General features: G+C 57.0%; 1 protein-coding gene across 3 annotated transcripts; it reads left to right on the plus strand.

The window, feature by feature from the left end:
• The first annotated feature begins 515 nt into the window (after positions 1-515).
• On the plus strand, positions 516-14,025 carry CSNK1G2 (casein kinase 1 gamma 2). Of its 3 annotated transcripts, XM_057540670.1 has the most exons (11): positions 516-699; positions 8,660-8,700; positions 8,850-8,919; positions 8,998-9,146; positions 9,245-9,479; positions 9,545-9,630; positions 9,709-9,793; positions 9,895-10,043; positions 10,204-10,287; positions 10,373-10,479; positions 10,616-14,025. In XM_057540670.1, the coding sequence occupies exons 1-11, from the start codon at positions 516-518 to the stop codon at positions 10,668-10,670; spliced, it is 1,245 nt and encodes a 414-aa protein (XP_057396653.1). In that variant the 3' UTR covers positions 10,671-14,025. The 3 variants fall into 3 exon arrangements, with proteins under 3 accessions (XP_057396653.1, XP_057396652.1, XP_057396654.1); XM_057540669.1 differs by having other exon boundaries at positions 8,850-9,146; XM_057540671.1 differs by lacking the exon at positions 10,204-10,287.
• Positions 14,026-14,710: the final 685 nt, after the last annotated feature.

The raw sequence follows: 14,710 nt of genomic DNA on the forward strand, positions 1-14,710 counted from the left end.
CAGGTGGCATGTGGAATTCTCGGAGGCCCGGGCCTCCCTCCCCTCTGCCCCCAGAAGGTCACAGGTTGCACGAGCCTCCCTCCCCTCTGCCCCCAGAAGGTCACAGGTCGCACCTGCATGTCAGAGATCTTTCCAGAACGCGGTCCCGCCACCACTTAACGCCCAGTCCCGGGTCCCCGGCCAGGCTGTGCTCTGGGCCCCGGGGTGCGTGGCGGGCGGGCGGGTGCCTTGCGGCCTTCTAACCTGCGCCTCTGTTTCTCCTGCAGCTGAGAGCCACGAGATTTGAGCCCCCAGGACCTGTCAGCAGCATGTGTCCTCCCCTCATGCGTGACCCCGAGGCCACCAAGATGAGCGCTGCGGCCGGGCCCTCGCAAGCGCCCGTGTCTCACTAGCAGGAGCCCGCTGGGCGCCATGGGGTGCTAGCCCCGAAGAGCCACCGCGACCGCAGGTCTCCGTGGAGCCGGGATTTGCACGGCAGCAGAGTCACCGTGGAGAGGCCAGGGTACCACAAACTTATGGATTTTGACAAGAAAGGAGGGAAAGGGGAGTCGGAGGAGGGCCGGAGAATGTCCAAGGCCGCCGGCCGGAGCAGCCACGGCGTCCGGAGCTCGGGGACCAGCTCGGGGGTCCTGATGGTGGGCCCCAACTTCCGGGTCGGGAAGAAGATAGGCTGTGGCAACTTCGGGGAGCTCCGGCTAGGTGAGCCCCGCTCGTTCACTTCCGGGGACGCGGGGGCGGGGGTGGTCGTGAGGGCTGGGGATGCAGGTAAGCGCTTGTGGGTTCCTGTCCCCCGCCCCCGGAGGAGGCTCTGCAGGGGGCTGGACCCCGACAGCTGTGGGGCGGTTGTGCCGGGGGCTCCAGGCCCACAGAGCTCGGGAGGATGGCGACGCGGAGCTGGGGGTCCAGGGGCATCTCCTGCACAGCACTTAGTGGTTGGAGCTTAGTGGTGGGTGACCCCCAGCCCCCGTCTAGTGGTCCGTGTCTGTCGGCTGGTGTTGCTGGTGTCTGACACGCCCAGCGGCCCCTCAAGGCTGGGAGGAGAGGCCCGTCCTGAGCCTGAACCTTGGCCGTGCCAGAGGCGCTGGGATGGGGCTCAGCAGCGGATCCTCACTGCCCTGGGCTCTGGGTTTCTGGGCCAGTGGGATGTCAGCAGCGGGGGCCCAAACTGCTCGTGGGAAGGGTGGAGGCGTGGGAGAGATGGGCGCCCTCCCCAGAGTGCGGGGCCCCGCGTGCCCAGCCCGACCTGCGCCGCACGGTGGCCGACTCCTCAGCTTCCCCTGACGGGGCTTCCGCGACCCAGCCCTGCTGCCCCATTAGCGTGTGCACGTATGTGTGCGCACACGCACACTCACGTCCCCCGGCCCAGTCCTGTCCTACAGCCTGGGGGTGCCCCTTGCGGCTTTGGGGACCCAGATGGCTGTCCTGGGTTCTGGCCTTGGCATTGGGAGCCGCAGCCTAAACAGCACAGGTCTGGGTAAACAGATGGTGGAGCGTGCGCCGGGGACTGCGGGGGTAGCGGCTTTTGGCTTAAAACGCTTTTTAAGAATCAAGGTTTGGTTGTTGCTCCATACCTCAGTATGCGAAACCCGCGGTACAGAGGGCTGACTGTATTGGTGGTGCTGTGCGGTTTTATGTCAGGGGCTGGAGCAGCTGCAGATTTCGGTATCCTCTGGGGCTCCTGGAAGCCGAGGGGCAATGTGTTCTTTCCTGCCAGGCTCCTCCTGCTCAGTGCATGTGGTTTTCTGGGCCTGCAGTTAGTCTCTGTTTGTTACTCTGTCCATTTGTATGACTGCACCCCGTTTTGTTCGTGCGTTCTCCTGCTCAGGGACATTTGACTGTGCCCAGATTTGGGGTGTTGTGAATAAAATTGCCCTGAGCACCCTTCTTCAATTCTCGTGCACGAGTGTTTTCATCAAAGTGCTGGGTCACGTGTGCTTATGAGAAACTGCCAGGCTGGTTTCCAAAGCAGTCGTACCACTTTAAACTCCCGCGGGCAGCGTGTGAAGGTTCTCAGTATCCCACATCCTCATCAACACTTGGAGTTGTCAGGCTTTTCCATTTGGAGCGTGCTAGCAGGTGTGAAGTGGTGCCTCACTGTGGACTTTATTTGCATTTCCCTCATGACTACTGTTGACCACTGTTCTCCTGTATATAGTATGTCTTGTCTTGTGCCTGTTTCAAAGATTTTCTTTTTATCTCTGGGTTCAGATTTTGATTCGGCCTTAATTTAGGTGTGGTTTTCTTTCTGTTTATCCTGCTTTGGGTTCATTGCGCTTCTAAGATATGTATATTAACACTCTTTTCTTAAATTTGGAAAAACTTTGCCATCATTACCTCAAATGTTCTTTCTGCCTCTGTTTCGTCTCTCATTCTCATACTCCAGTCACACATTAGGAGTGTTTGATGCTGTCCCACAGGTCCCTCAGTTTCCTCTCAGTTTTTTTTTTTTTTTTTTAATTTTTAAAAACATTTTATTAGGGCTTCCCTGGAGGCTCACTGGTTGGGAGCCCGCCTGCCAATGCAGGGGTCACGGGTTCGGGCCCTGGTCCAGGAAGATCCCACATGCCGCAGGGCAACTAAGCCCGGGCTGTATAACTTAAAAAAAAAACAAAAAAAACATTTTATTATAGAAAACAATAAAAACAATAAAATACTCTGGTCCTTTCTCTCTCTCTCTTCTCCTTCTGGGACCCCTATAAGGCGAATGTTGTTGCGTTTAATGTTGTCCCAGAGGTCTCTTAGGCTGTCTTCATTTCTTTTCATTCTTTTTTCTTTAGTCTGTTCCGCAGCAGTGAATTCCACCATTCTGTCTTCCAGGTCACTTATCTGTTCTTCTGCCTCAGTTATTCTGCTATTGATTCCTTCTAGTGTAGTTTTCATTTCAGTTATTGTATTGTTCATCTCTGTTTGTTTGTGCTTTAATTCTTCTCGGTCTTTGTTAAACATTTCTTGCATCTTCTCGATCTTTGCCTCCATTCTTATTCCGAGGTCCTGGATCATCTTCACTATCATTATTCTGAATTCTTTTTCTGGAAGGTTGCCTATCTCCACTTCATTTAGTTGTTTTTCTGGGGTTTTATCTTGTTCCTTCATCTGGTATGTAGCCCTCTGCCTTTTCATCTTGTCTATCTTTCTGTGAATGTGGTTTTTGTTCCACAGGCTGCAGGATTGTAGTTCTTCTTGCTTCTGCTGTCTGCCCTCTGGTGGTTGAGGCTATCTAAGAGGCTTGATGGGAGGCTCTGGTGGTGGGTAGAGCTGACTGTTGCTGTGGTGGTCAGAGCTCAGTAAAACTTTAATCCACTTGACTGTTGATGGGTGGGGCTGGGTTCCCTCCCTGTTGGTTGTTTTGCCTGAGGCAACCCAACACTGGAGCCTACCTGGGCTCTTTGGTGGGGCTAATGACAGACTCTGGGAGGGCTCACGCCAAGGAGTACTTCCCAGAACTTCTGCTGCCAATGTCCTTGTCCCCACGGTGAAACAGAGCCACCCCCTGCCTCTGCCGGAGACCCTCCAGCACTAGCAGGTAGGTCTGGTTCAGTCTCCCCCAGGGTCACTGCTCCTTCCCCTGGGTCCTGATGCGCACCCTATTTTGTGTGCGCCCTCCAAGAGTGGGGTCTCTATTTCCCCCAGTCCTGTCGAAGTCCTGCAATCAATTCCCACTAGGCTTCAAAGTCTGATTCTCTATGAATTCCTCCTCCCGTTGCCGGACCCCCAGGTTGGGAAGCCTGACGTGGGGCTCAGAACCTTCACTCCAGTGGGTGGACTTCTGTGGTCCCTCTCAGTTTTTTTTTTTTCAGTCTCTTCTCTTCAGCCTGGATAGTTTTTATTGCCTTATTGTAAGCTCACCCTTGTTTTTTTCTGCAGCGTCCAATATATTATTTGATACATCCACTGAATTTTTCATTTGATACACGGTATTTTTCACTTCCATTTGATTTCCTTATTCTGTTGAGATTTCCCATCTGCTTGTTCATTTTGCCCATCTTTTCCTTAAAATCCTCGAACATACTTGGAATAGCTTTTTAAAAAAATATATTTATTTATTTTACTTATTTATTTTTGGCTGCATTGGGTCTTAGTTGCGGCGTGCGGGATCTTTGTTGCAGTGCACAGGCTTCTCTCTAGTTGTGGCGCGTGGGCTGTCTAGTTAAGGCGTGTGGGATTAGTTGCCTCGCGGCGTGTGGGATCTTAGTTCCCTGACCAGGGATCGAACCCGCATCCCCTGCATTGGAAGGCAGATTCTTAACCACTGGACCACCAGGGAAGTCCCAGCTTTTTTTAAATTGAGGTATAGTTGATTTACAATGTTGTATTAATTTCTGCTGTACAGCAAAGTGATTCAGTTATACATATATTCTTTTTTAAATATTCTTTTTCATATTGGTTTATCATAGGATACTGAATATAGTTCTCTGTGTGATACAGTAGGACCTTGTTGTATCTGCTGACGTCTTAGCTAACATCTGCTAACCGCAATCTCCCACTCCATCCCTCCCCCAACCCCTCCTCCTTGGCAACCACCAGTCCGTCCTGTATGTCTGTGATTCTGTTTCATAGATAGACTCCACATATAAGTGCTATCATATGGTGTTTGTCTTTCTTTTTCTGACTTGCTTCACTTAATATGATAATCTCTAGGTCAATCCGTGTTGCCACAAATGGTATTATTTCATTCTTTTTTATGGCTGAGTAGTATTCCACTGTGTGTGTGTGTGTGTGTATACACCACATCTTTTTTCTCCATTCCTCTGTTGATGGACATTTAGGTTGTTTCCATGTCTTGACTGTTGTAAATAATGCTGCTAATGAACACAGGGGTTCATGTATCTTTTTGGATTAGAGATTTGTCTGGATATATGCCCAGGAGTGGGATTGCTGGATCATATGGTAATTCTCTTTTTAGTTTTCTGAGGAACCTCCATACTGTTTTCCACAGTGGCTGCACCAATTTACATTCCCACCAACAGTGCAGGAGCATTCCCTTTTGCAGTAGCTGTTTTAAATGCAGTGTCTGTGGTGCCTTTGACTCTGTTTTTCCTTCTTGCAGTGCTGTTCCTTTTTTCACATGTCTAGTGATGTTTTATTGTGTGTTGGACAATGTGGGTGCCACACGTGAGGTCTGGATCATGCTTCATCCTGGTGACTCATCTTGACCCCATCGGGGACTGTTTTTCAGCTTTGATAGGGTGGGTGGTGAGCAGGCATTACTCAAGGGCTGGAGTTGCCCCCTCCCAGTGTGTGGGCTTTCTGGGTTCTCAGCCAAATGTCCGGGGAGTTCAGGGCGGCCTCCGTGCTCTGGGTGGTGGAGGCTCCAGCGTCTTCCTGCCCTGTGCAGCCCCGGCATCTGCCTTCTGCTCCTGGCCCCCCGGAGGCGTTCTCTGTCAGGCCTTGCAGACTCTCCCACTTTTCACACCTGCTGCTGAGCTGGCTGTTGGTGAGGCTCAGAGCCTGGAGCACCTGAGGTCCCCGGGAAGCTGTAAATCCAGACTTTAGACGCCCGCGTGCACGTGCGCACACACACACGCTCACCTTAAACTCAGCTGGGCTCCAGGACTTCGGCTTCCCCACGTGCACAGTCAAAACAGGAGGTTTCTTGACCAAGACACAGAATAAGATGACCAATTACCAGAAAGGATCAGTTAGACATCATCAAAGTTTAAATATCCAAAAATGTTGTTAAGAGCACGAGTAGGGGGACTTCCCTGGTGGCACAGTGGTTAAGAATCCGCCTGCCAATGCAGGGGACACGGGTTCGATCCCTGGTCCGGGAGGATTCCACATGCCGCAGAGCAACTAAGCCCTCGCGCCACAACTACTGAGCCCGCATGTCTAGAACCCGAGCTCCGCAACAAGAGAAGCCACCGCAGTGAGAAGCCCGGGCACTGCAACGAAGAGTAGCCCCCGCTCACTGCAACTAGAGAAAGCCCGCACACAGCAACGAAGACCCAAAGCAGTCAAAAATAAGTAAAATTAAATTAAAAAAAAAAAAAGCGCGAGTAGGCGAGCCACAGACTGGGAGGTGCTATTTGCTGAGCACCATTGGACAAAGTGCTGGTACCCAGGACGCAGGAGAAGACAACAGCTTGGTCAGTAATAAAAAAACAGGTGCTGCGATTAAAACTGGGCAAGGGATCTGAACAGACACCTCCCAGAAGCAGACGGACAAGCGGCTGGGGGGCGTGGAGGGCGCCTCGCCTTGTTGGCCCCGGACAGGACTTCTGCTCCGTGTGCAGCACAAGCCAGCAAACCTGCCCGAGAAGTGACCCGACCCTCGCGGGAAGGCCCGTGCGCAGCGTTCAGTAACGGACACTGGAGACGGGCCAGGTGTGTCCGTGCTGCGACGGACGCGCCCGGACAGGAAGCCAGAGCGAGCCGCGTCACGCGTGTGCAGGGAACCCCAAGGAGCAGGGAGCATGTGCGGTGGTTCCGCTTCTCGGGAGGTGAGGTGGCGGTGACGCGCTCTGTCCTCACGGGGTTGGGGTGGCACAGGAGCACGCATTTGCCAGAGCCCATCAAATGCTGTGCGTTTCCCAGGTAAATGCCTCCTCCCAAGGGAAAGACAAGCACTAAGTACAAATCGAAGTTGATCTGCAGGCTGCAGTGTTTAGGGGGCAGGGTACTGAGGTCTGCAACTTCCAGATGCATCTGAAAATGAGATGAACAGGTGATAGCTGCGCAGCTGTGCAGCAGAACAGAGCAGTCGCGAATTGTGTGACCCAGGCAGCCAGGGCGTGGGGCTCCCTGCACACAGCTCTTCCCGCTTTTCTGAATGTGTGAAACTTTCATAATAAAATGTTGAGGGGAAACACAAGAGGCATGCCTGTTATTTAATGAAAATGAGGACGAGGACTAGATGGGCGCTTTCTTTCTCTGCCCCTGGGTGCCTTTTACTCGTAGTAACCGAGGGAGTGGAATCTGCAGGAGGGGCCCCTGTGGGCACCCCCTCCGCACGGTGGCAGTGAACGGAGCAGAGGAAGAAAGCTGGAAGAGGAAGAAACACAGCTGTGACCTGTCTCGGACGGCTTGATTGTCCACGTGCGGAGGCCAGAGTAGTCTTTCAGTAAACAATTAGAAAGGAATGAGTTTAGTAAGGCTGCTGCATATACCAACACAGATCAACTGTATTTCTCTGTTGGAGCAACGATTGGAAAATAAAAATTTAAGAATAGTCCCGATCGTGTAAGAGCACCAAAACCCATCAGGTGCCTCCAGAATAAATCTAACAAAGGCCGCACACTCTCTCTACGCTGAGCACTAAGAACATCGCTGAGAGAAGTTAACTCTGGAGACTCGGGGCCACCCCTGCAGGTGTCTGGGGACCAGCTGACTCTATAGACTGGGATAGAAACCAAGGCCCTGGAGGAGCTGAGGCTGAGCTGAAGACTCCAGGCCAGGCACCACAGTGATGAGACACCCGGGATGGGCAGGGACCCGGGGGACTGACTGACAGGCATGCAGGCCCCCGACCTCGGCTCGTGGGGTCGTACACACCGGTGTCTTGGCCACCCGTGGGTGGGGCGGAACGGCCTGGTGCAGCTGTCTCCCAGATTGTCCCACTGCAGTGGGATGGAGAGGAGGCTGAGGCCTCTTCCCACACTGGATCCTCTCAGAAATAAGATGCAGCAGCACAGCGCTTCGGGCGTGAGGTCACCTGGAGGAGCAGCGCACTGTGGGGCTGAGTCGGGGCTGAGGACCTGGAAAGGTGGGAGGGGCGGAGAGGGTGGAGCGGTGTACGCGGCGCTCACTGTGCGTGCAGACGGCGCCCAGGGGCTGGGGCCGCACTCTCTGGGGCTCAGCCAGTGGTAGGAACTGTAGCAGGTGAAAAGCTGAGCTCCGCCGGGTTCTGGAGCTTGTGTTTTTGCAGTTTCGTGAGGTTGAGCGCCGTGGCTTGTTCTCCGTGGGCACCTGGAGGTCCAGGTGGGCCAGCGAGGGGCCGCGGGAGACGTCCTGCCCCAGGCATGTCTGTCTAAGCTGAGGACGCAGGTTATGCTCCCTCCTGATGGGTTCCTGGCCGGGGCCCCTGCTTCACAGCGAGGGGGCGGGGCTTGTCCATTGGACGTGTACAGCTCAAGGCCGGAGTTCCTGGCGTTACGGAATGGGGGGTACCCTCGGGGGTCCCTAGAGGCCGGAGCGGTGAGCGCAGGTCAGGCGGTGGGGGGGGGCCTCACAGAGCGTCTGGGGACGGTGGGGAGGGTGTGTGGGAGGGGTGTGATGTCTCCTCCAGGTTCCCTGCGGCTGGAGCTGAAGAAAGGCCTTGGGGTCACCAGGACTCTTTGTTGTGTTTTCACTTTTTTAGATGGGAGAAGTTGGAGTGCGTTGGCGTGCTGGCGGGAAGGATCCCGCAGAGGACTTGGGAGCAGCCCCAAGTGGGCGGAGGCAGGGTTGGCCTGGGGGGCGGTGCTGGAGGAGAGGGCAGGACGGCAGGGAGGGGGCCCAGGAGATGAGGGTGCGGGGGCAGATGGGGGTTCCCACGCCGGTGGGAGTACCTTGCGAGCCCGGGAGGGATGGGCCCATCCTTTTCCCTTCCAGGCCCGGGAGGGATGGGCCACGCTCAAGGAGGGCTGCCGCGGAACAGGAGGTGCCCCTTGGAGGGGTGGGTCGTGAGCGGTCTCCTGTGTGCTGGGGGTCCTGCCGACCTGACGTGCCTCTCCTCCCACAGGAAAGAATCTCTATACAAATGAATACGTAGCTATCAAATTGGTGAGTCCGGGCCCTGCCCCCTGCCCCCAGTCCCCAGCCCGGGCCGGGCCGGCCCCTCGCCGGCCCCCAGCAGAGGCTGTCCCCACGGGCCGGGAGGAGGGCAGGACCGCGCCCTGCGTGACATCCATGCGTCCCCTCGTCCCTCCCAGGAGCCCATCAAGTCCCGGGCGCCACAGCTGCACCTGGAGTACCGCTTCTACAAGCAGCTCAGCGCCGCAGGTACCCCGGGGCCGGGTGTGGGAGCGCGGGGGGAGCCCGCCTGGGCGTCCCGTGAGTCTGTGTGTCCTCCGCCCGCAGAGGGCGTCCCTCAGGTCTACTACTTCGGCCCGTGCGGGAAGTACAACGCCATGGTGCTGGAGCTGCTCGGACCCAGCCTGGAGGACCTGTTCGACTTGTGTGACCGCACATTCACGCTCAAGACGGTGCTCATGATCGCCATCCAGCTGGTGCGGGCCGCGGGAGGGCGAGGGGGCCGGGCGCTGTGGGACGGCAGAGGGAAGGTGGGCAGGGCGGAGGGTGCCCGCTGAGGCCCGCCCGCCCGCAGATCACGCGCATGGAGTACGTGCACACCAAGAGCCTCATCTACCGCGACGTGAAGCCCGAGAACTTCCTGGTGGGGCGACCGGGCACCAAGCGGCAGCACGCCATCCACATCATCGACTTCGGCCTGGCCAAGGAGTACATCGACCCCGAGACCAAGAAGCACATCCCGTACCGCGAGCACAAGAGCCTGACGGGCACGGCGCGCTACATGAGCATCAACACGCACCTGGGCAAGGGTGAGCGGCGCGCGGGGTGGGCGGGGGGGCGCGAGGGCCGCGCTGACCTGCCGTCCCCCCCGCAGAGCAGAGCCGCCGTGATGACCTGGAGGCGCTGGGCCACATGTTCATGTATTTCCTGCGTGGCAGCCTGCCCTGGCAGGGGCTCAAGGTGGGCGCGCCGGGGCCGGGGCGGGGCTGGGGGTCTCCCGCAGGCAGCGCCTCGGTGCCGACCGTGCTCTCCCTGCAGGCCGACACGCTCAAGGAGCGCTACCAGAAGATCGGGGACACCAAGCGGGCCACGCCCATCGAGGTGCTCTGTGAGAGCTTCCCAGGTGAGGGTCTGCCCCCTGGCCCCCGCGCTCCCCGCAGACCCCCTGCCCAGTGCCGCCCGCCCCCGCTCCTCCACGCCCCCCAGCCCTGTCGCTGTCCGCAGAGGAGATGGCCACATACCTTCGCTATGTGCGGCGCCTGGACTTCTTTGAGAAGCCAGACTACGACTACCTGCGCAAGCTCTTCACCGACCTCTTTGACCGCAGCGGCTTCGTGTTCGACTACGAGTACGACTGGGCCGGGAAGCCCCTGGTACGTGGCGGGGGAGGGCTGGCACTGGAGGGGCCCCTGGCGCGTGGGGGCAGCTGGCAAGGACCCTGAAGCCCCTGTGCTCGGGGGCGGGGGTGGCTGGCACGTGACGAGGGGGCGGGGGGTAGCTGCCGGGCCTCAGCCGCATCCTGCCCCCTTGCAGCCCACGCCCATCGGCACGGTCCACACCGACCTGCCCTCGCAGCCTCAGGTTCGGGAAAAAGCCCTGCTATACAGCAAAAACCAGGTGAGGGGCCGGCCGAGGACCCCAGCAGCGTGGGGGGTGGGCAAAGCAGGGCCTACAGGACTCCCCTGCCCCTCTTGCCCCGCAGGCACTGAACTCCACGAACGGGGAGCTGAATGCCGACGATCCCACCGCTGGCCACTCCAACGCCCCCATCACGGCCCCCGCAGAGGTGGAGGTGGCCGACGACACCAAGTAAGGCTCCCGCGGTCGCTGGGGGCTGGGACTCCCTGGGCCCACCCCCTCGTGCCCGTTTCCCCCATCCCCTTCTCCAGCCTGCACCCCCTTTTGCAGCCTGCGCCGCCTCCTAGCCTGTGCCTGCCCCTTCCAGGTGCTGCTGTTTCTTCAAGAGGAGGAAGAGAAAATCTCTGCAGCGACACAAGTGACCCCGGGGCAGTGGCCTCTGAAGCCTCCCGCTGCAGCCCCTCGGGGCCCGCTTGTCCACGGCCGCGTGGCCACCGCCGGACGCAGACTGCAGGCCCGGCAGAGCTGCCGGCCCCCGCGTGGGGTCACTTCCTTCACGTAAGACTTTGGCCGAGATTTCTACACCTGTGTCTAGTCCTCCCCTCCGAGAGCATTAACTATTTAAAACAAGGAAGAGAGAAAACCACAGCGGCCGCCCTGCCTTGTGCCCCTGCGCGTCTGCTGAGTGAGTAGCGTGGCCGCCTCCGTCCAGCCCGCCGCTCGCCCGTTAGTGTCATAAAGTGCAGCTTGTCTCCCTCGATCCAAAGGCCGTTTTCTCGAGGGGGCGCTGCGGGGCGTTGCTGCCAGGGGTGAGCCCGCCCTGGGCCTCCCCAGACCAAAGGGGAAGGCGGGATGGGAGCGGCCCCCAACCAAAATGCTGCACCAAAGCCTAGGCCGGCGGGCGCGGCCCGCGGGGGTCCTGCGCACCTGCTCGTGGAGCCGCCGGCCTGGAACTCGGGGTGGCTACCGCGTGGCCCGTGGGCGGCGCGTGCCTGCAGGCTCCTTGTGTCGCTCTGCGCTGCCGGCCGAGCCGTGGAGACAAGCGCCTTAAAGCCCATCCGAGCCCCGCAGGTGCGTGCGGAGCGGGCAGCCCGTCAATGCGGCCCCCGTGGTCCCCTGGGGCCCGCGTGCTGAGGGCAGAGCAACTGGGGGCGCCCCGCGTGTGCGTCTAGGTCTTGCTTTACAAAAAGTGTACAGAAATGGCAATTCCGTTTCTCTGATGCTTCCTGGAAGCCATAGAACTTAGGGGCTTTTTTAAAAAAATAAAGGAAAATGAAACCAATTCCAAGCGTGGTGTCCAATCTTTCCAAGGGGCTTGGCTGAGGCAAGCAGCAGCTCAGATAGCCAAGTCCCTGGGAAGGGACAGGCTAGGAGGCAGGACAACTTGGGGAAGGAGCCAGGGAGTGGCAGCCCCCTTGCTCAGGAGAAATGAACGGTCGGAAACAAGGTAACAGAACTGAAGTGAATGTAAGAACCGGGTTTGGGACTTCCCTGGTGGCGCAGTGGTTAAGAATCCGCCTACCAATGCAGGGGGACACAGGTTCGAGCCCTGGCCCAGGAAGATGCCACATGCCACGGAGCAACTAAGCCCGGGCGCCACAGCTACTGAGCCTGTGCTCTAAAGCCCGCGAGCCACAACTACTGAGCCCGCGTGCCACAACTACTGAGCCTGTGCGTCTGGAACCTGTGCCCTGCAACAAGAGGAGCCACCGCAGTGAGAAGCCTGCACACCGTGATGAAGACCCAACGCAGCCAAAAAAAAAAAAAAAAAAAGAACCAGGTTTGGTCTACTTGGCGCTGGTGGAAAAAAGAGCCATTGAAGTAAATCACAGTGAGAACAGCAGACACGGGAGCTGAAGGACAGGCTCCTTGCCCTTGTCTGCACAAGTCCATCTGAAACCCTAACCCTAAGCCTTCCCTTCCAGGAGCAAAAAGGTACCAGCTATATGTGAATGGTTAGGTCTTGAGTGAACCCAGCAGCACAAAGTGGGAAGCCCTGTGACGGCGTCACAGTCACTGTGGATGGGGCTGAGGAAAAATGACCTTGGTGGCTACGGACTGATTGTTTATGTCCCCCAGCATTCAGATGGTGCTGCCAGACCCGCAGTGGGGGCAGTGTTAGGAGGCATGGGGCCTTCATGATGGGACTAGGGTCCTTGTAAGGAGAGGAAGAGAGACCAGAGCTCTCTGTGCCGGGTGAGAATGCAGCGGGAAGGTGGCCGTCTGCAGGCCGGGACGCGGGCCCTCACCAGGAACCAGCCACACCGATCTCGGACTCCAGCCTCCAGGAGAGTGAGGAATACCATCTGTGGTTTCAGCCTGTGTTGTTCTGTTACGGCAGCATCAGCTAAGAAAGCACAACAGCAGCAGTTCTTGAAACAGTTTCACAAGGATTCCAGGTAGTTGAAAACGATGGTAGCCCACCGTCTGTCCCAAACAACGCAGAACCACTGGGAGGAATGCCTGCTGTGTGCAGCGTCCTGCCCACACTTCCAAAGTAAGTAACACCACCAACTCCCCCGTGGGAGCCTGGCCTCCCGCCCACCCCTGCCTCTCTGCTGGGCCGTGTGGGAGCATCAGCAGGGGGCAGCCAGCCAGGTGGGCAGAAGCCAAAAGGCAGAGGTTCACAGCACAACCTGAACATGTCCTGTGCCCCCGCCAGGAACCTCAGCCTCCCCAGGAGAGAGCATGAGGTCGGAGAAGGGCAAGACTGTCCCAACAGCGTCGGAAGATACGAAACCATCTTGGATCAGAAATTCAAGAACAAGGGACGGACACAGACAAAAACCAGACTTGGAAATGGCTGATCCAATTCTGGAAGGACATGAAAGAACAAATGATTTTAGAAACGAAGGATAAACTGTAAGGTGCCCGAGGCTCCAGGGAAGATCTGAGAAAAGGCCTGGGAAGCAGAACAAGACGGTGAAGAGTTGACGCAGTTGCTGACGCAGGAGATGGTGGCCGAGTGAGTGTCGGTCTCAGAGTCTGAAGGAGATCAGAGCGGGTATTTAAAGCTGTTGCTGGGAGTTCCCTGGTGGTCTAGTGGTTAGGACTCTGCACTTTCACTTCTGTGGCCGGAGCTCAATCCCTGGTCGGGGAACCGAGATCCCGCCAGCCACGCAGCGCAGCCAAAAAAATAAAAAATAAAGCTGCTGCTGAAGGGGACTTTCCAGGTAGAGCCCGGAATCTCCACCATGACTGTGGGAGACAGTCACCCACAAGGCACATCCTCGCACGGATGTGGGACGACCTTGCGAGGATGTGCAAGGGGACGGCCGTGATTGGGGCCTGCAGGCAGAGAGGTAGAATCACGCACCGAGGCCCGAGAACTCGGCAGCTCAGCCTTTTCAGAAGCTGGTGGAACGAGCCTGAGCTGAGGCTTCCACGTGCTGCCAGGGTGTCCCTCCAGCACCGAGGCCTCGGAAGGCCAGTGCTGCCTGGCCCGGGATGGACGGGTAGAGGCCACCTCTGTGTTGTGGGGAGGTGGAAATGGCGCAGCTGGGAGAGCAGGCGGAGAGGAGGCCAGGCCCGCCCTCTGGCGGTGACAGAGCCAGAGGGGGTCTGCTCATGTGGCGGTTTTCGTTATAAACGGAATGAACGCAGAAGAGAGGGGCACCTGTGTGATGTTGGCCTATTCCCACTTACCCCCACTTGTACTATTTTTGCCATTTATTTTACTTCTGACATATGTTATAAGCCCGCAATTCCCTGTCGTTGTATACGGTCAAGTCTTTCAAATACATTTTTTTAATAAATTAATTTATTTTATTTATTTTATTTTTGGCTGCGTTGGGTCTTCGTTGCTGCGCGTGGGCTCTCTCTAGTTGTGGCTCGCGAGCCCTAGAGCGCAGGCTCAGTAGTTGTGGCGCATGGGCTAAGTTGCTCCGCGGCACGTGGGATCTTCCCGGACCAGGGCTCGAACCCGTGTCCCTGCATTGGCAGGTGGATTCTTAACCACTGCGCTACCAGGGAAGCCCCTCAAATACATTCTTAAAAAGAGTTTTGTATGTTCACCCACGTGGTCACACTTCCCACTGCTCTTTGTTTCATCTGCTGACCCACCAGAGGTTCCATCTGAGATCCTTTCCTTTCGGCCTGAAGAGCTCCCTTTAATATGTCTTGTGGTGCGGGTTTACTGGCAACAAATTCTCCCAGCTTTTAGTGGCCTAAAAATATCTTTATTTCGCCTACATTAGCAGAAGGTATTTTCAGTGGGAATGGGATTCTGCGTTGGCAGGTGGTTTGGGATTGACTTTCTTGCCTCAGCATTTTAGAGATGCTGTTCTGTTGTTCCTGACGAGAGGTGAGCTGGCACTGTTAACCCCTTCAAAGGAATGTGTCTTTTGTCTGGCTGCTTTTTTTTTTAAATTTATTTTTGGCTGCGTTGGGTCTTTGTTGCTCTGCGCGGGCTTTCTCTACTTGCGGCGAGCGGGGGCTACTCTGTTGCGGTGCGCGGGCTTCT

This window comes from Balaenoptera acutorostrata, chromosome 2, assembly GCF_949987535.1.
Source record: "Balaenoptera acutorostrata chromosome 2, mBalAcu1.1, whole genome shotgun sequence".
NCBI classification, from domain to species: Eukaryota; Metazoa; Chordata; class Mammalia; order Artiodactyla; family Balaenopteridae; genus Balaenoptera; species Balaenoptera acutorostrata.